We start from the raw sequence: 27415 nt of genomic DNA, 5'->3' as shown, positions 1-27415 counted from the left end.
TTCTTTATGACATACAGTAGGAGTACTCCGTAGTCCGTACTATACTACTACAGATAAGAATGATGGACAACTTCATTTGATAGTGAACAACATCAGAGTGGTTCTTTGAGCTGCCGGATACTCCCCCCAGGATGGATGGAGTGGTGGTATGAACTTATCCTGGGTCCTGGCATGTTTGGAAAGAAACAAGAACGCCTTCTTTAACCTTGATTCCTTTGGCCGGCGCGCATAGCATGGCATAGAAAGGCCGAATTGGGATGATGAGAAATGAGAGCACACGCATGGGCCTGTGCGGCGATGCCGCCTCACCTTTTTCCTCTGCTGCGGTGCAACGAGACGAGAGAAAGCCAAAAGAGACGAGAGGGACCAAAAAGGACCTAGACCTCTCTCTGTCTCTATAGGCTGGTAGTAGTACTGGACTGTGTGTGTAGTAGTACCCTACCAACAAACAGGGAAAAAGAAAGCAGGCTCTCTTTTGCCAAAAGTCCAAAACAGGCTTGCTCAAGAACATGATCGATCAGCAATGATGAGTTCACCTCCCCCCATTCACCCCCTGTCTTCTTGCATGCATTTGCATTGGCATCAGCCATCTCACAAGTCAAGGGCGGCAGCCTGCCCATCGCCCGACCAAATCAAACAAACCAAACTAATTCACCCTACAACCTTCCATTCCATATGAACAAACAAATATATTATTCCCTCATGTTACTTGTCATATGCACGCAACGCAAGCACAAAAGACATAGTAGTACCGCTCAGAAACAAGAACAAAGCCTATGTGCTATGTTCTATTGCTATGCATGTTTCTCTCCACAACCAATGTAATGTTATGTCACACTCCTCACTGTATGCACAAATCAAATCGCGCCACATCTTTTGTACACACACATCCGGAGCCAGACCCCTCCCTCAGCACCCCGGCAACGACTGGGCTGACGTCATGTCAGACAAACTGGCATCTGAATCGCCACATTGTCTCAGGTAGGACTGCCGCAGGGACTTTGCTGATGATGCACCTGCCGCTACATTCGCCTCACACTGCGACTGCTGCGGCGATCAAGGGACCATGGTACATAGGCTTGGCCCCGATTCTCCGCATCGCCTTAGGTACGTCCCATGCTGGCTGGAGCCTCCCAGATAGCAGTAGCCTGAAGAACCATACTCAGAATTGGAGATGTAGGATGAACTCACATGTGGACTGGGTGATCCATACCCTGAATGGGCCACATGGGGCGACAGATACCTTATACTGATTGGTGGAGACAAGTGGCTGCCAACCAGGGAGTGCGTCGACGACGACAGATGTGAGATGCGAGGATGGGGAGATGACATATTTGGAAGGTCAGAGATGCTTCTGCTTGTACGGATGCCAGGTGAGCTTATGTGAGATCTAAATGGGTTTGGAGACTGGAGGGTACTAGAAACAGAGTAAGCATGAGAGACTGAGTTCGATGAAGGATGCCGGCTTATTGGCCTTGGAGGGGATGCTGCCACACTCGACCGGAATGAAGATGGCCGAGAAGGTAACTGAGCAGCAGAAGAAAGTAAGGGGGTAGCCTCTGTGGCAGGAAGTTCTGATGCTCCACTCCTTGCATCTCTCTTGTATATAGGACAGAATGTTCTCCAAGAAGTCAGCCACAAGTCCACACAAGCTGCATGGAACTCTGCAAGGCAATAGACAGAAGTTATCAGTTTGCTACTTTACACATCTCACTCTTTGGATTGCTGATTTTATACAAGGGTTCGCATCATTCAGTGCAATGACTTGTCTTTCCCCTCATCAATTAAATCTGCAGTACTCTCGATGCCTAAGGATTAAAAAAACAACTACTACAAGTAAACACTTGCCTTCCATTCAGTAATAAATAAGTAAAATCTGAAATGTTCTCTATACCTAATGATTATAATCCGGATGTGTCGCGCTCCCACACCAGACACCAGTAAGATTACGGCGTCTAAATGAATTTGCTATATATACTTTTGTTACATTTTAGCTTTCTGTTTTGGTTTGTCTAGTTCTTGTTGGGTTTCACAAAGATCTTGCACCCAAACCCAAACACTGAAAGATACAGTACAGCAGATCTATTTGACGAGGTAGAGTTCTAAACAATCATGATACTGTAGTAGCATGTATGCCAAAAAAAGCAGGGTGTTAGAAGTGGAGCAAACATACTATGACGGCAAGGCAGCACTCTTAGCTTTTCTCCGACATTGTAGTCTTCCAAGCAAATGGTACACATTGACGATGTACAGTTATCTTCTTGCACTTTTGTAAAAACAAGACTTGGAATAGCCTTAACTAACTGACTGCTCATTCCAAGGAATTCTCGATCTTCTGGGATTCTAGGGTGGTCCCTCCTTATTCGGTGCCTTCTCACAAAGAAACACGTAGCTAGTACAGCAAACATAGCAAGTAGCGATATGAATGAGATTGCCATGATCGACCAGGCCGAGTTTTCGAATGTAGGTAGTATCCACACCTCTACATCCGCATGCCCTGAAAATTTCTTAAACACCTCTCCCGAGGCCTTCGAAACGAACACGGCATATATATGAATGCCACTTGAGCTTCCAGCCACTGTAACATTTTTATCTAGTTAGATAGAGAAGGTAATACAGGATCAATTGCCAATAGAATTTAGTGGAATGAAATTGAATCCAGTTATCAGTTAATTTTTGTTGTATTGTTTGAACATTATCAGCAAAAATATCAATGTCCAACTCATTTTGCAGAGAGCATTTGCTTGTGCACCAATCTTGTCTCTAATTAGTGCATAGCTATCTACAGGTACACATGGAGAGGTGATAGGCATCTATTCTACTTCATAATGCTATAGATAAAGGACATCATGCAGCTACGCAAGTGGCAATAAGAAAAAAAAATGGATATGGAGCAAGAGCGAGTGAAAAGGTAAATTACTTGAAACCAGGACCCCACTATTTTCATTGTCATAGACGATTGCAGCTTTGAATCCAGCATCCTGTGCATTTTTTTACTTTCTCATCAAATGCGCACCCACCTCTTATAATTAACGCAAAGGAAGATGGAGGGCCATTGACTGCTTTGATTTTTAATGGGCTGCAGGCATTCAAAGGTTCAGAAGCATAAACTACTCCACTGACTCCAGACCCTTCCACTCCTGGAGCTGCAATCCAATCGAAAAGGCATGTTTAAATCCTTCAGTAAAAAAATCATGAAAGTGAAAAGGAATAAGCGAGAGCCTAAGAGACAAATGAAGCATACACAATCATCAGAAGCTTAAAACCAAGCTTAATGTTAGTCAGAGAACTGATATAAAATAGCCACGAGAGCATGATAGTAGGCAGCGCAATGCACTCACACATCACCATACATCAGCAGGTATATAGTGTAACCAATAATAAGGCCAAACATAACACCTAAATTGATCACATACGCAAGCCATGCAAACAAAATGTTTTAAATCAAGTGGCATCCGATGGTAGCAGTTGGTGATCTGACAAGATTAAATGGTTGCAAGGAGTGCAGGACTTACAAAAGCTCGCCTCAATGTCGTCGAAGGACTGGGTCAGATTATTCCCCATTAGCGCGACATTGGCAGCTCCCATCCGAGCCATAAGACAGACCATCGCACAAAGGAACAGAAATCTACTCTTCATCTGGCCAGTATCAAAGCACTTGAAGAAAATGCAGCTCTTTTCTTTGAAGTAGAAGCACAGAACACAAAACGGAGAGCCGGCTCAATACTCCAAATCTGTGTCTCCGGGTGCAGCTATTGGCTTAGGCCTGCTCGGTACCTGCAGATCACAAAGCAACAAATCAGGTACCATTCGTGGCAACTGAAACCGACATTGTGTGATCCTTTTGGAGCATTATTCCTTAACAGTATGTGAAAACAGGAAGGAATTGTGAGTAGAAGCTGGAGATGTCTAACATTTACGATTTAGTAGAAGGAACTAAAACTATTGCTTCTGTTTGTAATTTCCACAATTGGCATGGCAAAGAGCCAATCTTCCAAAAGTAAGTTCCAGAGAGAAGCTTCCACGGCTTGGGGTTATGAAACAAGACAAGCACACATCCGCTCAATGGTCTTCCCTAGACCCTAGGAAATTGAATTATGACGAAAGAAGCAATTCACATGGTAGGTCATGAGCTAGAAAATCTCTAATCGCCAAGAATGTCCCAATGTTAGGACTGAACAAGGATGTCGTTAATAAGCAACACATCGCTAGATGATGACGAGCAGGGGCGGCGGTGCCCAATCATGACAGGATCATCCTACCTTGTTCTTTCTCTATCAATCGAGCACTGTTTGTCCGTTCAAAAAAAAAAAAAAAAAAAAAAGAGGACCTAGACGGTACTCCTACTGAAGGACAACTAGTAGTAGCTGCAAGGAAAGAACGGATCTTTGACAGATTTTGAGCAGGGAGGTGACGGTGGAGAGGAGGAAGAGAGGGAGCGGGAGAGGTGGGATTGGTGCGGATGCGGACCTGGGGTAGCAGCTGCAATGGGGACGTCGGCTTCCATGTGACGAGGGGTGCTGTGGTGGTGGATGAACCAGGCGGGAGGAGGGGACGCAGCGCGATTCGTCGTCGAGGCCTCGACCTGAACCACTGCCCACTGCCCACTGCCCACTGCCGACCTGAACCTGGACTGATGCCGACAGGGGCAGGGCAACTGGGCACAAGGGGAGAAGAGAGTTGTTGAGAGGGGGGTGCCCGCGAGGTCGGCTTGGCGAGGGCGAGGATGGATACCTATGGTTGCAAGTGTCCGTCCGGATGTGCTCTTAGTTTCAGTCGAAGTTTTTTTTTTTACAACAGTTCAGTCGAAGTTGAATTGTGTGTAACCGTCTTAACATCCATGTACAGATGTACTAGTGCTATCATCCAGGATGATCCTGATCTTCTGACGACTTGTTAACATCTAAAATACTTTTATGTCGAGTAGTAGCAGCGATGGATGGGATCATGGGAGTATAAAAGTTTCCCTGCGGCGGATCAAATTATTTGATGCCAAACCAGCCCGCAGCTGTGCCTTGCCTTGCCAAGCCATCTAATCTCATCTGACACATGAAATTTGCATAATATTTTTCTCTCACAATATTTCAGCCACAACAGTGTTTTTCAATCAAGTTTCAGCAAGTCAAACGGTTGCTTATTAGCCATCTGGTTGGATCGGAGTATGTATAACAACCACCCACCGCACACAGCCTGGTGGAATTCAATTCAATTCAATCCATTAAATCATACATCTTATTAATTATGTATATACATTGCATCCATCTAGATGACACCAATCATTCATCCATTATAGCCTGGCCTAGAAAAACAATCCAACCCATACATACATTGGAATAATCAGTCATCACATCCACCAAGCTGCTACAACACCTCTTCCAAACTTAAATTTGAATTTGACTAGGGTCCATTTTTGCCCCGACAACTGAGTTTGCTTTTGTTTTACAACAACCGGTAGTACTAAAAATAAACAACAACAGGAAATGGGCTGCATCTGCCTTTCGTTCATCTGTACTGTTACTGTACTTGAAGCATTAGCAGGAGTACTGTATTTCCCAAGTGTGGAGGTGGATGAGCACAAGCGACGCCTACTGCTGCTGCTACCGCTGTCTGTAATTGGACTTGTGCTTGTAGACGTGGGAGCGCGCGAAGTAGAGGAAGAGCGCGAGCTCCACGGTGCTGAGCCCCGCCAGCAGCCAGTAGAAGTAGTCGAGGTGCGCGCGGTTGAGGTTGTCGGCGAACCAGCTGTCCCCGCCGCCGCTGCCGGTGACGCCGTCGATGACGGAGATGAGCAGGCTGCTGATGAATCCCCCGATGCCCATGACGCTGAGGTAGAGCGCCAGCCCCAGGCTGCGGAGCCCGTCGGGCATCTGGTCGTAGAAGAGCTCCTGCAGGCCCACCACGGCCAGCACGTCCGCCACCCCCATCATGGCGTACTGCGGCACGATCCACGCCCAGCTCATGGGCACCGTCGCCGACGGGTCGTCCACCAGCCCGTGCTCCCGCGCCGTCGCCAGCCGCCGCGCCTCCACCAGCGCCGCCACCGCCACGCCCGCCAGCGACGTCGCCATGCCCGCGCCCACGCGCTGCAGCATGCTCAGCCCCGACGGGTTGCCCGTCGCCCACCGCAGCGCCGGCACCACCGCGCGGTCGTACACCGGCACGAACAGCAGGATGCTCGCGGGGCCCAGCGCCTGCAGCACCGCCGGAGGCAGCTCAGGGCCGTTCTGTCCGATGCGCCGGTCCAGGGTGCGCCCCTGCTTGTTGAACAGCGTCATGATCTGCGCGTACACCACGCCGTACGCCAGGCTCGACGCCCAGATGGGAAGCAGCCGCAGCACGCACCGCGCGTCTGCCTCTTCTTGCTCAGAGTCAGCCTGGGGCTGCGAGGAGGCAAAGGAGGGGAGGAGGCCTCCTGCTTTGGCTTTGCCGGCCACGACGGCGGCCAGGCCGCGCGCGAGGCGGCGGAACGGGGACTTGGCTTCCGGCGTGGACGCGTAGAGGCGGTACGTCGGGGTGCCCAGCAGGAAGACGAGGAAGGCGCAGAGCACGATGGCGCAGGGGACGCCGAAGCCGAGCCCCCACCCGACGTACTCCTGGATGTAGCCCACCACGGAGACCGACACGGAGATGCCGATGGCCATGCAGAAGAACCACCAGTTGAAGAGGGAGCCGCGGGAGGCGCGCTCCCCCTGGTGCTCCGCGTCGAACTGGTCCGCCGCGAACGCCAGCCCGCACGGCTTGTCGGCGCCCTGCGCGATGGCGATCAGGTAGAGGGACACGTAGAAGAAGGCCACCTGCGGCCACCCGGGCTGGCATGAGTATGCCGACGACGAGACTTCCCAGACGGACGAAGAGAAGGAACCACCATCCTCCCTGCAGGGCATGTGCGACGGCCGCAGCGCCGGCACCGTCGCCGACAGCGTCAGCATGCCATACCCCTGCCACCATTAACGATCGATTACTCTTACTATTCTTTCGAAAAAAAAGATTACTCTTATTATTAGTGCTATTATTGGTCCCGTTCAGCTGGCTGAATTTGACTGAAAAACGCTGAAATATCGTTAGAAAAAAACATTGTTCAAGTGTCGTTTTTTTTAAGCCGAACGGGGGCATTATGCACATATACAGTACTCGCACGCACGGTAATAATCAGTGTTATTATCTCCAGACAAGGATATTATTGCCCAACCCAGACAAGGACAAGGTAGTGACGAATGAATGAACACTGATGAGGTGGCCGAGTTTGATGAAGAAATGTCCTGGCTGGCTCGTTCTGGGACTGGGACTGCCTGGCTCTTCCTTTGGTCCCGGTTATCCACTCCACTAGCAGTAGCAGTCTATTGTACTGTATGTAACAGGAGGCAGCAGGGCAGACTAGACACACAGGACCGACCAATAGAGAGACGTCGAAGAGGCAAGGCAGGCAGGCAGTCCATCGCAAGCAACTGGTCAATGTGGTTTGGTGGATGGATGAGGATGGCAGGAAAACAAGGCCTGTTTAGATACCATCAAAGTTCCAAGTTTTTTCACTCTCTTTTCGTCACATTAATTTTTAACCGCTTATATAGAGTATTAAATATAGATAAAAAAAATAACTAATTACATAGTTTAGTTGGAAATCATGAAATAAATCTTTTGAGCCTAGTTGATTATTCATCAGATTGAAAAAAATTTCAATCTAAACGAGGCCCAAACGTGGCAACAACGACGGCGGCAGCCCACACAGACCATCGTGGACTGGAACATGTAGAGATTTATTTATTTACTCAAAAAGTTGCAATCCGTAGCATGTGGACACGCAGTAGTAGTACTTGTTCTGTGGTAATAAAATAAAGTACTCTGTTCTTAGCAGCATATTACGCGCAGATACGCTACGCTAGCAGTACAAGTCAGCGACTGTTGTGGTTGTGGCGGCATGGCAGGGCGATTTTCCTTCTCTTTATTTTTTAATAATAAAAAAATTGATTGATGAGATGAAGAAATAGATAGACGGTGGACAATACTACTGATGACCTTTTCTTCTCGGTGAAAGGACCAGAGAAAAAGGAAAAACAAAGGATGATATTGAGTGAGGCCAAGTTCGTTTCTCTTATAATTTATATTTTTCAGTTTATTTTTATTTAGTCAAAATAATGTTTTTCTCTCATAATAAATCAGTCAAAACATTATTTTAGTTTATTTTTTTAGCGAAGCGATCCCCTTTTCTTTATTTATATACCTTTTTTTCTCTCTCTTTTTTTAGTGGATGGTGATTGCTTGAAGTAGATAGACGGTGGATAATACTGATGACCTTTCTTGGTAAAACCCCTCGGATTTAAAGGAAAAAACAAAGAAGGATATGGACCGAGCCCCTTTCTTTGTTTATAGCAAGCACGTGCGTTGCGTGCTTAGCTATCTCTATCTCCGAAAGAGAAGAAGAAGAAGAAGAAGAAGAAGAGAGATACCAAGCAGAGCAGAAAGAGTTGGCTGCTGATTCATGGATCGGATGCACGATCATCATTGCTTAATTGGGTTGGGGGCAGTAGTATAGGAGTATAGTAGAAACAAAACAAAACAAAAAACAATGGGCAGGAAGGCAACAAGACCCGAGATTAATTACCAGGACGTAGAGGGTGCAGGCGACGATGACGGATCGGTATCGGCCCAGGTAGGCGTCGGCGAGGAAGGCGCCGACCAAGGGCATGAGGCATGCCGTGCCCGACCAGGCGTTGACGGAGGCGGCGGCGGAGGCGTTGGACTGCCCCAGCGGGCCCGTCAGGTACGTGATCAGGTTCGCCGAGATGCCGAAGTAGGCGAAGCTCCCGGCGATCTCAACGCCTGTGCCGGTGGCGGATTAGATTATTGGAGGATTGGCCGTTTCGATTGGGGATTGGAACGGTACGTACCCACGACGAAGAGCGCGGATCTCCATCCCCCGGAGCTTCCGCGCTGCACGGGCCGCCCAAGGTAGTCCGAGACGCCGGAGAGAGCGGAGGAGTTCTCCTCCTGCTGCTGCTTGTTGGACTTGGACTGCGGGAGGGGAAGGAGGAGGGGATCGGCGAGGATGGTGCTGGCGTCGCCGCCGCCGGTGGGGTCCATGGCCACCCCGACCCGTCTGCCACTCTACTAGCAGCTGCTATCTGCTCGGCCTCGGCGCGCCGCCTCGCCTGAAGGCAAACGCCCTTCCCTTCCCTTCCCTTCCCTTCCCGATGAGATACTTGTGATGATGAGGGTCGGTTTGATTGCTGTCTTGGCTTTCTCCTTTCTGTCAATTTGTTTGTTGTGCTGGTGGTCGTCGTCGTCTACCTCCGACTCCCTCCTCCATACATACGACGGATACACAGATACAGTAGACCGTCCGTAGGCCCGCCTGCTCCAAGTTGCTTGGTGATGGTGTTGCCCCTCCCCGTTTCAATTTTATTATATTATTATTACTCCAATTTTTGTAGCCACCCAGTCAAATCAATCAGTGGTGATCGAATCGAACCTCAGCAAATCTTTTTTTTTAACAAATAAGGTGATATTTAAAACAGGGGTCAAAGTTTAAGCGCGTGTCACGTAAAATCGCGAGACGAATTTATCGGGCCTAATTAATCCGTCATTAGCACATATTTACTGTAGCACCAAGTTGTCAAATCATGAACTAATTATGTTTAAAAATTTCGTTTCGCAAATTGGTCGTAATCTTTGTAATTGATTATTAGTCTATATTTAATAGACTATACATGTATCAACCATCTGATGAGATAAGGATTAAATTTTAAAGAGAGGAAGGCCTAGGAGTGCACACTGTATAAGAAGCTGTAGCCCGACACGACAGGATCAGCTGACTTTTCCGTCCAAAGATCTTTTTGGGAATTTGGTGCTCCTGCATATACAGCTATATTCTAGAAGACTGTGATCGGGAATTTGGACCGTGGCCGGTGAGCTTGTACGAGCGAGGATGGGTTTTCTTCATGCATTTGTAAACACTCGCCGGCCCATCAGTATCGTATCTGCTCCTATATTGGCATGAATGGCATGTCAATGTTTAGGCCCACCTACCAAGTTAATTACTTCATGCATTTGTAAGCCTCAGGCTTGCATTGGTGTGGGAATTTGTCTAGACTTTGTCCAGTTCTACGTCTTTGCTTCTTCTGAATATATATAGGCAATTAATTGCATATTCGATGAATTGCATAAGAATACTCTCTAACTTGTACTGCTCTTGTATCACTGATCTGCCTATTTTTTATATATATAAAGATCAGTTCAATTACATTCTTTGCTCTAGTCATGAGTTTAATAAAAGGTATCTCTTTTTCGCGCGTAGAGTAATTAGGCCGAAGACATTTTTGAAAATTTGCTTACACCTCTCTGTTGTAGGCGCCTCTCCCTGAAAGATTAGATTGCTTCTTGTCGTCCAGATGCTCCAACAGAGAATGATGATGACCTTCATGAAGAAGAGGACACAAGTTGAGTTCTGAAGTGAGCCGAGACTTGCAAAGGTTCCAGACGCTGGGGGACGTTTAACCCAACCAGGCTCCAACATGCAGCCTGTTCGGCTGGGGCTGAAACGATCGTATACGAGGTTGATTTGGTATGAGAGAAAAATACTGTTCTAGCTAAAAATTTACGATCGTTTACGACCAAGCGAACAGGCCGATGATCTCGCAAACTCACAGTGCAAGAAGAGGTGGTCAAGTGTCTCCTCGACTATCTCATCACACAGAACACAGTCATAAGATTGCAGGTGCATGGTCTTTCTTCTGAGAATGTTACGGGTACTTACACTCTGTTCGCTTGGCTTATAAGTCGTATTTTTTTAGCCAACGAACAGTATTTTTCTCTCACAATAAATCAGTCAACAGTCCTTTCAGCCATAGATTATCAGCCAAGCGAATAGGGCATTAATCTGCCATGTGCAAGCAACCAAAAAAAAGACCTTGTATTTATGCTAGCATGAAGATTTCCAGATCCAACTCAAAACTGGGTGTGTCTGCCTTGAACCAGCAAGGTTGAAAGGTCCTAATATGGCTAGAGGGGTGATAGCCTATTTAAAAATCTACAAAATTACTAGAGCAATTTGATTAGTATGACAAATAGCGAAATGCAAACTTGTTGTAGCTCTACAAGGATTGCAAGCCACATATCCAGTAATTCTAGTTACTAGAATCACTAGGCACATAATTGACTAAGTCACTACTTATTAAGAGCTCTCACACTTACTACACTAAAGAGCTTCACTAGATGATCTTAAGCTACAAAACAATCTCTCAATTCTACCTACACTAAAGAGCTTGCTATAACTAGTTTGCGGGAATGTAAATGAATGAGTAGGTTGATTATACCGCCGCGTAGAGTAGTGAACCAATCACAAGATAAATACCGATTCAATCACTCGAAGAATACCAAAGGGCAAGAGACAACTAATTTTTCTCCCAAAGTTCAGGTGCTTGCTGGCACGCTAGTCCCTGGTGTGTTGACCAACACTTTGTGGTTCGACGACTAAGAGGTGTTGCACAAACCTTGTCCACACAATTGGACACCGCAAGAACCTACCCATAAGTGAGGTAACTCAATGACACGAGCAATTTATTAGAGCTACCTTGTGGCGCTTCACCGAGGAAGGTGCAAGACCCCTCACAATCACCGGAGTCGGCCACGAACAATCACCAACTCATGCCGAAGCTCATCCGCTGCTCCAAGCCATCTAGGTGGCGACAACCACCAAGAGTAACAAGAAATCCACAGCCACAACGATCTCAAAGTGCCACTAGATGCAATCACTCAAGCAAATACACTTAGAATCACTCAATCTCACATTGAATTAGTAATCAAGCAAGAGAGATGAGTGGAAGGGAGTATGTTCAGCTCACAAGGATGTCAAAGATGTCAAATGGCTAAGAGAGTTGTCTTAGAGCCAGCCAAACACTATTTATAGACGTCCCCAAATAAATAGAGCTGTTTGAACCGAGGGGTGCCCTGCGTACTGATCGGACGCACCGGTCGAGTTGACCGGATGCACCACGCCAGCATCTAGTCGCTCGGATGCAGCCACGTGTCCCCTGCGTTCAAACCTCAACAACCCGATCTCAATGGTCAATTCATAGTCACTCGCGCGTTAAGTGACGACCGGACTCGCTACTCGAACGATCTAATGTCGTGGGCCAGAGTCCGATCTGTTCTAGTAAGCCCTCAGAGCGTGAAATTTGTGACCAGACGCATCACGTCTGGCATCGCTTCTCTTTACTACGCGCGCCTGCGAAGCCAACGTTGGCATACGTCACAGCCGACCTGACATGCGCCCTACGCGGTCGATCGTGCTCAACAGCCATCAACTAACAAGTGACAGGATGTGCCGGTCAAGCCAGGGCAGTATCCGGTCGATCCTCCTCACTCTCGTCCAGCCGCACTGCCTCGCTATAATTGACTGGACACATCGGGGTGAGTCCGGTCACCCTGTGGCCAGCATTCGGTCATGGACCTTCTCCTCTTTCTTTTTCTAAGCCCACAACCGCTTCACCCTTGCTTCCAGCTTGCTAACCACAAAGTGTAGAACTTGTGTGCATGTATGTTAGCATTTTTCAAAGCATTTTACAAGGGTCAAAGCTAGCACACTAGATTCTTAAATGCATATGCAAAAGTCATGTCACCTAGTGGCACTCGATAAACTGTTTAGCCAAAGATTTACCCTCTTTATAGTACGTCTATCGATCATAAGCCACTCACATCCTATATGATGTCTGTCGAAGACCAATGCTAGGGTACTCGAAGAGGAGGAGCTAATGACCATCAACATTGATTCATCCGAGCAGTCAAGATCGTGACTATAGCTCCAACCGACCCCAGGCGTGAAGGCTCCGACTTGCTCGACCTCTGGGGGCGGGCTCCGCCTCGTCCGACCCTAAGGCCGTGGGCTTCGCTTCGCCTAACCCCAAGGCCGCAGGCTCCACCTCGCCCGACCTCTAGGGGTGGGCTCTGCCTTGCCTGACCCTAAGGCCATGGGCTCCGCCTCACCCGACGGGGACCCATACCACCGCCAACCACTCTAGGTCCAAGCGTATGAGCCTGGGTCAAAACTCTAACACCAAGAAAGATATCAGCACGCCCCGATGTAACCCAGGGCCATGACAGGCCAAACTAAGGATTCACATCAAGAACAGCGTCGGGCGTACCGGTGTTGTTCTGCCTAAGCCCTGTATGAACGTTGACAAGCGCGTCAGCTCACCACAACGTCTGCTGCGATGGAATAGAACGTCATGATCGGCAGATGACACCTGCACATGGCGCTAGTAACGGACAGGGCCGCGATGTGGAGCTATCCCTGTTGACATCTATAGGGTCGGCGAGACCCGCATGAAGGATAAGAAAGACCCGGCGATCCTCAAGGACTGCTTCTCTCTAGTTCTTCTCTTTTCTTCCACTGTAACACGTGCTTTCCCTTGGTCTATAAAAGGGAAAGCAGGGCGTTCTATGAAGGGAGCCCAATTCGATTAAAAACCGATCAATCGAGATCGACACAAGAAGCACAACACGAGCACTCGAATGAGCTGCAATAAACCTCTCAGCACCTGTTCACTCCTTTTACCAGAGACTTGGGATCCTTTCCCTCTCTCGCCCGTTTGTACCCCCTACTACAAACTTTTCAGTGCTAGTAACACGAGCAGCAATGACGAACTAGACGTAGGGACTTTCTGCCCAAACTAGTATAAACCTCGTGTGGGGGTATGGGGCTTTCTACCCCTTCTTGTTCTTGATCTCACGCACCTCTATTGATCAATCTACTTTCGTGGGATACCCCTTGGAGGACTACCGATGATATTCTATTGATAGTTGGCGCGCCAGGTAGGGGCTTACGTGCTGTTTCCTTGTCGAACAAGATGGCTTTTTTTGTAGGCTCTTTGTCCCTCCCGCGGCCCGGCCAGATCTTCGCGGTCGGATCGATCTCCTGGATCATCAATGCTAACGAAGTCGGAGAGCTCCTCGAGTCGGCATAGGTCAATTCTGTGTCAATCATCCCCGCACATGTGACTGTAGATCCAATCTCAGAACCACCCCCAAGGTCACCTTCATCAGCAACTCGCCGCCCGCTTCCTCGCTACCAGAGGAGGTAGGTCAACAACGACGATCTAACCGTATCCATCGATCGGGTCGGTCTGAAGCTCACTGATTGCCTCTCTATCGCCGAATTAGCTCTGGACACTCTGATTCAGCGCCGACCACCCTCTGATCTAGATTTATTGGAGGCTGCTCGGGAAACTCCAGGGTTATGGCCCTACCCTTCGGGTTCACCAATGTCGCCGTCGCTTACCAACATGCCCTGAGGGGCAGATTCGCTAACCATGTTGAAGACGTCCATCCTCTCGCCGACCAAATAGCGCCATACGCCGCCGACCAAACGTTCTGTCTAAAGCTAAGTCACGCTTTAATATTTTTCTAAATATTCTCCAATATTTGTTAATCGCCATGATGTTTCTCCGAGCTATTTTCTCCATGTTTGCTCTCCAAACAATTTTCTGAACCCCCGAACAGTCCTGTTGATGCTCAGACACCTCCAGAGATGGCCCTATCTTCGGCTCCTCCCTACACGTGCATAAGCATCTGCCCTCTGCGTTGTGGGTGGTCGGTAGCGGCTCCTTAGCGACGCTTGTTTCTCCTACATGTGCACGGGCTCCACGCTCCGCGTTATGGTTAACAGTCTAGCTAGGGCTGGAGACTCAGTTACACACTAACTGTTCGGGTGGTTTATATTAAATACATCTTCACACCAACTAATCGCCAAGCTACTTACGCTATTTCATCGCTATTGCTGATTTTTCTCTGGAGTTCACATATTTTGTATATTATGTACTACCCGTTCTACATATTTATATTGTAGGATCATCGTCTAGGTGATCAGATCACCTAGTGCTCGGACTTCACCACCGATCAACTGGTCGGACCACTAGGATCATTGACTTCATCGCTGAGCAGTTGATCGGATAGTTCGTCGGTCGCTTCTACTCAATGCTCACTTCGTCGTCGATCAGTTGACCAAACTGTTCGTTGCTCGTGCTTCATCGCCAGATATGTTGGTTACTCCTTGTCGCTCGGATTCTTCGTGCTCGAGGACTAAGTGGGCACACTTCACCGCACAGACGTCGCTAGCTATGTCGAACATCGCCAGCTACGCCGAGGACTCCTCGGTGCTTGAACGTCGCTAGCTATGCCGATGCTCAGACATTGCCAGCTATGCCGGGGACTCCTCGGTGCTTGGACGTTGCTAGCTTCGCCAGGAACTCCTCGCTGCTCGGACGTCACCGATATCGCCGCCTACACCGGGGACTCCTTGGTGCTCGAACATCACCAGCGGCGTCGAGGACTCCTCGGTGCTCGGACATCACCAGCTACGCTAGGAACTCCTCGGTGTTCAGACATCGCCAGCTACATCGAGGACTCCTTGGTGTGCGGACATCGCTAGCTATGTCAGAGACTCCTCGGTGCTCGGACATGGCCAGCTACATCGGGACTCCTCGGTGATCGGACATTGCCGCCTATGCCGAGGACTCCTCGGTATGTGGACATCGCCGGCTATGCCGAGGACTCCTCGCTGTTTGGACATCACCAGCTACGTCGGGGACTCCTCGGTGCTCGGACATCGCCACCTACGTCGGGGACTTCTCGGTGCTTGGACATCGCCAGCTACGCTGGGAGCTCCCTTGGTGGTCGGACTTCACCGGCTATGTCGAGGACTCCTCGGTGCTCGAATATCCCCAACTACACCGAGGACTCCTCGGTGGTTGGATCTTGCTATGTCTCATTGGTGTGCTATCAAGCTGCTCCATGCTGTTCAGATCAGGGTGCTGATCTTGGACAGCACATCTGGGGTCTTGATACGTGCATGTCAGACGACATCGGTAAGCTTTCAGACTTCTTTTTCTTTGACCCTGCTACAAGATTCATTCTTCATCTTCCAGTAGGCTCGGGGACTAAGTGGGCACACTTCACCTTGCAGTGAATGTGCACTTTTCTCATCTCGTGGCTATGCCCGAGTACTGGCTGCCTGCTCGGCTAGTCTTTTACTTTCTAACCCTAGCTCCACGTGACTATGTCACCTACTATCAGGCTCAGGGACTAGCTATGGGGGTGTGGCCTTCGATATCCATAAGACAAGACATGGGCCGCACCATCAGAGGTGGCCCAGCCCACAAGATCAAGGTGTGCACGGCGCTGCTCGGCGTGCACCGCAAGATATTGTATAGTACCAAATAGGATACTTTCCTTGTAACCCTACCCTACCAGACTATATAAGGAGAGGTAGGGGTCCCCTAGCGGATAGGCTACATCAAGATACATACATATGCAGTCACGTAATATCATACGATAGCCAATACAAACCAATAGACTATAGGAGTAGGGTATTACGTCATACTGATGGCCTGAACCTGTCTAACTCGTGTGTCTCTGTTGCCTTCTTGTTCTTGATCTCACGCACCTCTGTCGATCAATCTACCTCCGTGGGATACCCCTCAGAGGACTGTCGATAATATTCTATCGACACCTCGTGTCCTCTAAGCACACCATTCGAGCCAAACGCGCAATAATACAAATTTACTCGTCGGTGGTAACTCGAAACACCGACAGTTTTTGCGCTAGGTAGGGGCCTTTTATGCGTCTTGACATCCACACTAGGCCTCAGATAGCTATTCATGGCATCATCTAGGTCCTGGGCATGCACGTGCGCTTTGGGAACCTGGACTTCATCATCACGACGGAGGGAGAGTTGGTGCAGGCTCCCGCCGCCGTCCAACCTCTCCTCTTTACCGGCCTCGACATGATCACCGAGGCGCTTGAGGAGCTGCAGCTGCACGCACTGGAGGCCCACACTCCTGGGAATGACTAGCTCCTCAGGTTTGATTACTATAGGCTAGAGCACCAGCTCGGTGCCTTCCTAGGACCCCGACCATCCTGGGAGGACTTGCGCCACCTCACCTTCTTGTTCGCCAACATCATGATGCAGCTTGTCGGAGGAGAGCCGTTCTCCCCGGAATACCTCATCCGAAGCACCCCGATAGCGCTCTCGTCCATTCTCCGCAACACCGCAAAGACCGTTGACCACCCTGTGGCGCAACGCATCCCACCATCCCCCACGAACGATGAGTTTGTGGGGATGACCGAATATGTCACGAAATTTTTCTACGACCTCCTCGCAGGAGAATTGGGGTTGCCCTATGACTCTGACTCCAGCAAGGGGAGCCATCAACCTTCTTGTGAATGTTTCGTGGTAGGTACTGTAACACCTCTGGTGTTACGAGCTCACTTAGCACCAAGATTTAGACCCAAGAGGATTTACCGAAACGATTTTCTCAGATTTTAAAATTTAACTTATATTTAAAAGTGTCAATTTTGGTGAATTATATTAAACAACGGGTTAATTAGTTCCTAAATGTTTTGTTTCTATGAGTTAGTATGGCGTATGGACTAGTGCTTAAAAATGTCTAAAAGAAAATACAAGGGTGAATGGCTTATTTATTTGATTAAGGAGGAAAACTAAATTTTATAAACAAAAATGCGATACGACTGGTATATAGTACTTAAGTAAAATTCAGAGCATGATTTTTGTTGCATTTAAAATATTGAGTAACAAACTTTAGTGCTTAAGCCGTGTTTGAAAATATATATAGTCGGCTTGGAAAATGAATATTGAGAGCTAAAATGATACATAATATGGGTAGAAAAATTATGCCATCATCAAGGTAAGAACATCGTGAGTGTGTTAGTATGTTGTTTTGAGTATTGTTGTGATGTTTATTAGGTTCAAAATTAGTTTGAAAAGGAACAAAAATGGAAAACCCGTTCGTAGTTTGTGTCGATAAATAATAGTCAATTTGAAAAGTGATTTTTATAGAGCGACAATAATATAGAACGCGTTGGGGACATGTCGTGGGCGCTCTGTCCATGAACTGGCAACTGTAGCAAACGATCTCGGCCGCTCACCTCAGCTACCTCGCCTCGCTCGTTGTCGGCCATTCGTTCCATCTACCCGAGCTACCGAAGCCACCAGCGCATAGAGCAAATATGCATGCCTCATTAGCAGCTCATAGTACTAGCAGCGCTCAGTGGGAGCACCCTGTCGGTAGCACACCATCATAGTATGGGCAAGCCTTAGTTGTTACCATCCCCGCTAAGCGCCACCGTCCAACTACCAGTTCCGTCGCTTCACCCTATAGCACCATCAATGCCTCTTGTCTTGCCTCTGTTGTCTGCCTTGCTTGTCTCTGCTACTACTGCTGCCTCTGTTTGTCTGCCTCTGCATTATCTCTGCGCTGCCCCTGCGTTCGTGCTCAAGTGGAGGCCGAATCCTCACGCTGCTTTTCTCTTCCTACCGCGCACTCCTTCTCCACATCCTTGCCCTCGCTCCCTCCAGCAAGAGGCCCCGTCGTCGTGGTCCTGCAGTCGCACTACAGCCATCCGTGGATGCGCCATGGTCGGGCCTGACGCCACACGCCCCAAGTATGCACTGCGTCGTGGCCATCCCGAGTTGCGCTTCTCCCTCTCCACGGTGTGCTCTCCTACGCCGGGCCACAGTCGTCGCGTGTGCGCACCCCCAAGGCCCCACACGGGAGCTATAGACCTCTATGCTGCCCCATCCGTGCCAACCTGCCTGTTGCCTAGAGCCTATGAAGCGCCCCGCCGCTGTTCTGCTGCTCATAGCCACCATCGCGCCCCGCCGTGGCCGCTTCCACCGCCACCACCATGCGTGCGAGCGCGCCATGCCACACCACCCATCCACCGTCATCCGTGTTGGGCCAATCCTACCGTAGATGCTCACCGTGGGTGCCCCACTGGCCGCGCGCGGTTGTATGGTTGCCACTCACGCGTGCAGGCAGAGCCGCCGTTGCCCCATGCGCCATCCCGCCATCCTCGCCTGGCTGGCGCTACCCCGGTTGGCATGCTCGCCACATCGGCTCACGTGGGCAGATTGCCGGGGGCCGGCTCAGGTCTTGCCGTGGCCAGCCTAAGGCCGCGTGGGTTCCCGTGCAGCTCACCGACGGGTTTTTCGCCGCTGCCGTGCCTTCGTTGGCCCCATAGCGTCGTTGCCGCCACCGCCGGCCGGTGCCTCCGTTCCATGCTCTGCTTTTGGGGAGAGAGAGCAGGTGAGAATATTGAAATAGAGAATTTTCAGGGTTCCTGACTCAATAATCGTGACTCATATGAGCAGTAGCGTACCAAATAGATTGAAGCATGGGGGCATTTTTGCAAAATTGCCAGACCGGTTTGGGGCAGGCTACGTGTGGGCCAGCTTGCTGGGCCGCCCGCATCATTGCCGCATGCCTTGCTGGGCTGCCCGCGTCGTTGCCGCGCACCTTGCTGGGCCGCTTTCATCTGCGCGCTAGGCCGGCCGGTCGCCCTCGCCCTGCGTTGGGCCAGTCTATGGCCGCCGCGCCTGGGCCGCGCGCTTTGGGCCTACGGGCCGAGCTGGCTCGGCGGTCGTGGGCCACGTTGAGGCCATGCCCGCCATGGGCCGATTTGGTGGCCGCTGGCCTTTTAAGTTTCTAAGAATTGTTAATTTAGTTTCAGAGATAAACTTGTAAAATTCATAGTAAATCATAGAAAAATCATAAAAATACCAAACCAATTTTGTGAGGTTCCTAAAATCAGGATCTATTCATTAGCGTAATTAGTTCATCTAGTTTTAAATGTTTCTAGGGTTGCTCTAATTATTTTAAAATGATAATATTGTTAAAATGGGAACTTGTGGGAGTTTTTGTGAGAAAATAGTGATAGTGTTGGCTCTAAAAATTTTACAGTAAATTCCTAATATTATTAGCTGATCACTATAATTTTTGTAGCTCTAGAATAATTAGTTTGCTAGATAGATAATGATGCCCTATTTTGAATAAAGATTAAATTGATAGAATAAAATATAGAAACAACTTGAGTTCGTATAACTAAATCACTTGTTGGGAAATGACACCTTTCTTGATGATGTGGATACGTAGATTAGTACGTTAGTCATTAGAGCTAGCTTGGTAGTTCGTAGTATGTACCCTATTTTAGGAGTTGTTGTTGCCTTATTAATTATCTCTGCATCGCATTGCATATCATAATAGGAACGACGATGGATCGTGGAGTCATCTGGAGTATCGGAAAAGATGGTGCTAGGGATCAGGACACAAAGATGGAATACTAACTTTTGGTTATATCTTACCCAGGCAAGCCTCGATACATAACCCCTACTTTTTTGTACTTTAAATTATATATGTGCATTAAGTTTTAAGGAGTTAAATGAAACCTACTTGCATATATATATTGCTATGCTACAGGACTCCGGTAGAAGTCGAGTGATTGCGTGTCACTCGCGAGAGATAGAAAATATATTACTGTATTATTATCACTTGGAATATATAAATGGTGGAAAGAAAAAATAGTGACCGGGCAGGGATATGGTTTGAGTATTGGTGGGTGTAAGAGGTTGTCCTATGGCCAATGGGGCATAGCTTGGTTACACTGTTTTCCCTGTCTATGTCGGTTAAGGACCGACCGTTGTATTGGTATCTAGGCAAGTCATAGACTTATTATCCCGAGCACATACTTAGGTATGGGTACAGGGAAGACTTGTTACTCTCTTGTCATGGGTTCCAGCTCTTTTCGGACCGACTGTCAGGGTGGTTTTTGGGAGGAGGTCCTTGCACCGCACTGAGTCCAGGACTCAGGGGCAGGGGTTTGGAGTCATAGTTTAGACGGGGACCTGGACCCCATGACAGGAGGGTAGTGGGTTGGTCCTGCTTGTGCCTGGGGTACTAGCGGGGCGTGTGTGTTTAGGGTACCCAGCAGGGGGCATTGATTCATGAATCACCGGGCAATCTGGTATGGCTTGTCTACACTCTAGCACCGTAGTGAGAACTGAAAGATAGAAAAAGGAAATCTAATTGCTTACCACCTGCTTAAAAGTAGCACAAGTGCTTACATAGAATGATTAGTTAATGAACTAATATGATTGCTAATAAAAATTGAATATAAGGACGCACACTTAGTAATATTTCCTACATATGCAATAAACCCACCAGCCAGATAGCCTTGCATATCCTTGGAGTCTTTTCTTTCCTCCTGTCGGGTAAGTCTTGCTGAATACAATTGAGTTCTTAGGGTTTTATTTCCTCCTATTACAGGTGACAGGTGGATGCTAAAGCTAACCTTTGTGTGTGGATTCCTCCTGGTGGGCTCAGAGAGGATTTCCTTTATGCTGTGATCATAGTTTTTATTTATAACTCTCATTAAATGTTATTTTTACAAATAAAAGTTTTACAATCTGTTGTCATAGTTTATATATCAATGCTTCATCAAGACATGAATAGATGTTTATTTCCACTATAACTCTATTCACATGTTTATATTCTATTGTTCAATTAAATTGTTCATAACTCTAATAATATGACTACATTTCACTATTATAACAATAAATATTATACTCTGATATTGTATTAAAAGTGATGTGAGAAATGGTTAAGAATGATATAAGCTTTATTCTCTAATTTGTGATCCTGATGAAAAAATATGGATTTTCGAGTTCTCCCTTGGGGTGTGCCCGATGAAACCACGTAATTGGTGTCCTTCCTTGAGTACTTAGTGTCTAATGAAAGACGAGTACTCCTGAGAGGCATTAGATTATGCAATTCTGCCATAGGTACCCCCAAGGGACACGTCGAAAGCATCCATGAGGGAGAGGCTACCCTAATGAACGACCTCGACGACGAGGTCGAGAGAGATGCAGGGCCCCTCCTCGCCTGTGGGTGGAGTAGCTGAAGGCCTGGCACCAAAAGCCCAAGGAAGCATGACTCTAGCTTAAGCATGAATGCATGGAGCTCGAGCAAGAGATCGAGCGCCACAGAGACGGCGAGCGTGCACGTGCTGTGGCTCGCGATGTGAACCAGAGGATCATCGAGGATGATGAAGCCTTCCCACACTTCACTCGGGCAAACTAGAATATCGCTTCTGTGGTGGCCTTGCTTCGAGGGGTTCTGGGGCCTACGATGCCTAAGGATAGTCGGGCCTATCATGAGATTCGCACGCTACTCGTGCGTGCGGTGATGCAACAGGCTGAGAGCTCGTTGTCCTGATGATGCAAGCTCGATGCCAGCCAGCGCGTACCCTTAGAGCGACCCAACATGGATGTGTTAGTCCACCTGGTGTAGCGAGGCGACAGGTCACGCACCGTGGTCCCGGTGCATGAGCGTCTAGGCCGCAACCGTGACGCACGCAACACCCTTGATGCCCGTAGGCGTGCCCACAGCGATGCAAGGGAGGGGGCCAACCATGGCTACCCCCCTCATCGTGGCGGATGCTATAACAATAGCAGTTGTATCCTTTGGCTGTGGTTCTCATTTTTAGGGGGAGTTTTTGAGTTTGACTGTTTGACCTGGTAGTGAGTTCTCATAGTTTTAGTAGTTTCTCTTATCAGTAGTAGTTATGGCGCACTCTAAATGCACCAGTCCTATGCACCCTACTGGTAGGGGTGGTGATGGTCAGGACCCTCATCGTCCACTGACGGACAAGGGCATGGCGAAGGTGATTGAGCAGACTAAGAAGTGGAAGAGGCAGCACCGAGAGGTCGAACAGGCACTAGCAGTAGGAGCTTACGATAGAGGTGTGAGAGGTGGCAGTGGTGGCTCTTTGTGTATTGGTCCTAGAGCTTCTGAGACTCAGTAGTCAGAGCATCAAACAGAGACACCTCAGCCTTGTCGATCGTCTCGTGCACACACCACTATGCACCCGACGCTGAGTCAGCATCAGCAAGAGCAGCCCAAGGACCCTAAGGAGGACTTACCTCTAGTACCACCTAGATGACACTTTAGAGAGTGTGACGAGCAGGGTCTAGAGCAGGTTCAGGACGACCCTTGCCTGATTGAGCTTCGTACAGCCACAGCCGGACATGTCCGTCATTTTTGGAACATCCCGCTTGAGGAGTGGCTACCTGCATAGAGAGAGGAGCATGCCTCAGCACCGTTCAACATGACTATATAGGGAGTCATTCTATAGAGCACAAAGGCTTGAGTGAGTTGGTTTGAGGCCCCACAGAGTTCTATACTTGGCCTATTTGAGGAGAGCAACAGGCACTCATGAAATTTCATAGTGTATCACCTACTTGCCAGGACTAGAGGAGCTGATGTGTAGATTAGGGCTATACATGGATGAGTGGGTCAAAGTCTTCTATGCCATAGTTTGGGTTGACCCGAGCCACGAGTTTATTCAGTTCTATTTCAAGGGTGAGACCTATAGAATTGTAGCTTCTAAGATCAGAGAGCTGTACGGTTTTCTAGAGACACCAGTGAGACTACACAGTTTGTGTTATGGTGCAGCTGGCCCTCCTTGATGCCCTCATGGTGGGATGCAGCCATCAGCTTCTCATGTGGCAGCGATCTTCCGTTTGCTGTTTGACGAGGGGTCTAGATGGAGTCTGAGGGATATGACCCATCCAGCTCAGGTGCTTGAAACAGCGACGAGGAAGACCTTGCTACCATGAGTTGGTTTTAGAGAGGCCTTGACACACCTACAATAGTAGTTACTTGGTGCACTTGTTTCTCACACTGTGTTCGATGTGGTTGACTTCCTTTTGTGTGAGATTGAGGATACAATGATGGATGGATGCAGAGCTCGTCATCAGCTTCCCTATGCTTACTACCTGTCACATATCTTTGAGAGGATGATCCACCACCCTTAGTATGTCATGACTCGCAACACTCATGCCAGAGCTTTTGGGACTTACAGGCCAGTTGCCGTTGGGATAGATGAGCGACATAGACAATTGAGCCTATTGAGTAGCATAGGACAATGGACCCTCAGGACGAGTCAGTCTGTGACACTGAGTAAGAGTATGGTGGAGCATATGATGAGGACTTTGAAGATGATGATGATGACAACGAGGATGACCCACTAGAGCCGACATGAGCACCGCCAGTTCCTCCAGCGATAGACCCCACTCTGGCAGCTCTACTTCAGTAGATGATCTCTGAGCAGCAGAGATAGGCCACCAAGATTCAAAGGATAGCAGCCAAGTAGGCATCACGTGAGGCAGAGGCATGTACCGAGCAGGCTAGGCTAGGCCAGTAGATGCTCACCTTGTTTGAAAATATCCAGGCTCGGTAGGATTCCTTCTATGAGTGGATGATTGCTAGTGAGGCGCGTCACTTCCACTACTTCGAGCACATTCTACAGTAGACAGACATCTCACCTCCACCGCCTCCAGTCCAGATAGCAGCTCCTACACCGATTTAGTAGGTTTCTCTAGCCCCAACTATACAGTATAGCATACCTTAGGGCCAGAGCTTCCCCTAGGTGTCTCTGATCCACCCTACTACACTCAACTTCTCCTCTCTAGCAGCTCAGGGTGTGGATCCAAGGAGTACCAATGTGTCTTAGACTCTCCCGCTTACAGCTACTCAGATACTGTCGGTGATCATGGCGACTACTGTAGATCAGACTTCCTAGACAGTCTCCACCACTCACAGCTAGGTCATAGGAGAGTCTTCATAGGCAGTGTCATCCACTCTAGCTCCTATGCTACCTACAGCTCCACCTTAGACAGGCATTAGTGACACCCTTCCTTCCTTAGTTGCCTCGTCTAATTCGCAGCAGCAGGCAGTCCCAGTGCGTCAGCCTCCTCTACCTACTACTTCAGAGGCTCCAGTGACAGTGCTAGTGATAGTTGCAGCTACAACGCCTGTCCATTAGCCAGAGAGACAGAGTTCAGGTTTAGACTTTGACTACGACCAGTTCGAGCTTACACCGTGCACCTTTGCACCTAGCACTACTACACCTACCCCACCTTAGGACCCTTAGGATTTGGTGCTTGACGCTAAAGGGGGAGAGGATGAGAGTGTGTGAGATAGATGGAGAGCTTGTGAGAGGGATTTGATATCTTTGTGTGCTTCTCCCATATTTTTGTTGCATCCATGTTTACATTTCTGCTATGCACTGTATTATATGTGTGCTTGCATGTGTGGTACTTTGTGAGACATGTTGACTTCTTGTTATATTTATATATCATGTCTCTTTGTTGCTCATTTATTATGCTTCTGCCATACTTCAATGTTAAACGAGCACTTACTTTCTTGTACTCGCGCTTAGTTCTTATATATTGAGTACATGTTGTGGACTTGGTATGCATGAACTTGGTCTAACCCCTTTGCTCTTATTACCAAAGTTCATACAAACCAAGCGGTTGAAAACCTCAAATCTCTCTTTTACACATACTCGAGGTTGTGTTGTCATCGATCACTAAAAAGGGGGAGATTGAAAGCATCTAGGCCCCTAGTTGAGTTTCAGTGATTTATGACTACACAAGATTGCCGTGACTAATGTGTGTTTTGTAAAGGCATTATAAGTTAGGTCATGGTAATGGTGATTGATTGGGCACTTATGGTATTCAGCCCCTAACGATGGAAATCATTTCGGTTTTCAAAGGATGGATGACAAGGTTAAGGATGGACTAGTTCTAAGTGTCGTTTGGCGTTGAGAGACACTTGGATTAGCTGTAGGACTTTGTTTTTTCTTTGGCCATACTATAAAGGGGGGCATGTATGGGTAGCTTGACCTAGGCGTGTCTAGTGAGAAGAATGTGGTGCACATTTGTTAAATCTAGCGCTAGGTAGCTCAGAGGAAGCCCAAGATCATTGGAAGTCGAAAATTGTTTCAAATCAGGACTTAAAGCGGAGGGCAGCGCTGGGAGTGGCACCGGACATGGCGGTGTACACCACCCCTGGTGTGGCGTTGCACCGCCCTTTTTCTTCCAAGGCTTGCTAGTTTGGGTAAACAGCTCTGGCGGTCACCGAACATGGCACCGCCCTGGGGGTGGCGGTGCCATCGCCATGATTTTCCAGAGGCTTTGTTTTTTCGGTGTTTGGCTGAAGGGGCACCAGACAGGGCACCACCCTAGGGGTGGCGGTGCCACTGCCATTTTTATCCAGAGAGGGGCGTTTCGGTGGCTTGGTCACTGCCCTTAGAGTGGCGGTGCCACCGCCCTAGGGTGGTGGTGCCAACCCAGTAACAGCTAGTTGGAATATAGCCGTTGGAGTGGCACCGGACAGGGGGTGGCGGTGCACCACCTTGCTGTCCGGTGACCCCAACTTTGCTAAGTTGGAGGGTAATGGCTAGTTTTTTTTTTTGTCTTGGACCTATTTATACCCCTCCAACTTGTACATTGAGGCTCTCTTGCCTATTTGTTCAGCTGAGGAAACTATTTGTTGTGCAATGGAGAGCAAGAGCCTAGTGGGGTGATTGAGATTTTCTAATCTAGGATTAAGGACCTCATTAGTGTATAGAGAGTAGCAAGTGTGCATCCACTCTTCTCATTAGGCTTGGTTGGGTCAAGTGAGAGTTCGTCCTTATTACTCTTGGTGATCGCCATCACCTAGACGGCTCGGTGGTGATTGGAAGCTTGGTGATCATTCGGTGAAGCTTGTGGATGACACAAGTCATGATGTGAGCGGTTGTGGGTGATTCACCACGACAGAGTGTCGAAGAATCAGTCTGTAGAGAGCATTTGATCCTTGCGTGGATCAAGGGGGAGCTAGACCCTTGCGCGGGTGCTCTAATGAGGACTAGTTGGTAGTGGCGACTCTCCGATACCTCAGAAAAATATCGCCGCGTTCCTCTCCCTCTCTTTACTTTGAGCATTTACATTTGAGCAATTTAATTTATGTCTTTACATTCTTAGAATTGTCATGCTAGAGTAGGATTGGAACCTAGGGTGCAAAACTTTTGTGCGGTAGATCATAGCGAACACTTTTAGGAAGAAGGGAGTTAAATGGACTAAGTGTAGGGTTTAATTATTCCAAGAAATTTAGAATTAGCCTAATTCATCACTCCTCTTGAGCATCTTGATTGTTTCAACGTCACAGCCGACCTGACGTGCGCCCTGCGCATCCGATCGTCCTCGATCACCACCAACCAACAAGTGACCGGACGCGCCAGTCAAGCCAGGGCAGCGTCCAGTCGATCCTCCTCGCTCTTGGCCAGCCGCGCTGCCTCACTATAATTGACCGGACGCACCGGGGTGAGTCCGGTCACCCCGCGGCCAGCGGCCGGTCGTGGACCTTCTCCTCTTTTTCTTTTTCTAAGTCCACAACCGCTTCACCCTTGCTTTCAACTTGCTAACCACAAAGTGTAGAACTTGTGTGCACGTGTGTTAGCATTTTTCAAAGCATTTGACAAGGGTCAAAGTTAGCACATTAGATTTCTAAATGCATATGCAAAAGTCATGTCACCTAGTAGCACACGATAAACCATTTAGCCAAAGATTTTTCCTCTTTATAGTACGGCTATCAATCCTAAGTCACTCACCCTCTATGGTGTCTTGAGTGCAAAACAAAAATATATCTTATACCTTTGCCTTGATCATCTCGGTTTTTGTTTTTCTCTTTCTTCTTTACCAAGTTGAGCTTGATCATCATCAACACATGTCCATGTCCATGTC

The 27415-nt window shown here is 48.4% G+C and overlaps 1 protein-coding gene and 1 pseudogene across 1 annotated transcript; both read right to left on the bottom strand.

The window, feature by feature from the left end:
• Nucleotides 1-373: 373 nt before the first annotated feature.
• LOC136492850 (receptor homology region, transmembrane domain- and RING domain-containing protein 1-like) lies at nt 374-4695 on the bottom strand (annotated as a pseudogene).
• A 755-nt stretch (nt 4696-5450) lies between these two features.
• Nucleotides 5451-9255, bottom strand: LOC136492849 (protein NRT1/ PTR FAMILY 5.10-like). The gene is made up of 3 exons (XM_066488901.1): nt 8886-9255; nt 8600-8817; nt 5451-6938 (listed from the first exon to the last, which is right to left on the bottom strand). The coding sequence occupies exons 1-3, from the start codon at nt 9076-9078 to the stop codon at nt 5598-5600; spliced, it is 1752 nt and encodes a 583-aa protein (XP_066344998.1). The 5' UTR covers nt 9079-9255; the 3' UTR covers nt 5451-5597.
• Between the last annotated feature and the right edge of the window lie 18160 nt (nt 9256-27415).

This window comes from Miscanthus floridulus, chromosome 11, assembly GCF_019320115.1.
Source record: "Miscanthus floridulus cultivar M001 chromosome 11, ASM1932011v1, whole genome shotgun sequence".
NCBI classification, from domain to species: Eukaryota; Viridiplantae; Streptophyta; class Magnoliopsida; order Poales; family Poaceae; genus Miscanthus; species Miscanthus floridulus.
Note: the sequence above shows the minus strand (reverse complement) of the source record. Positions and strands in the feature narration are given on the sequence as shown.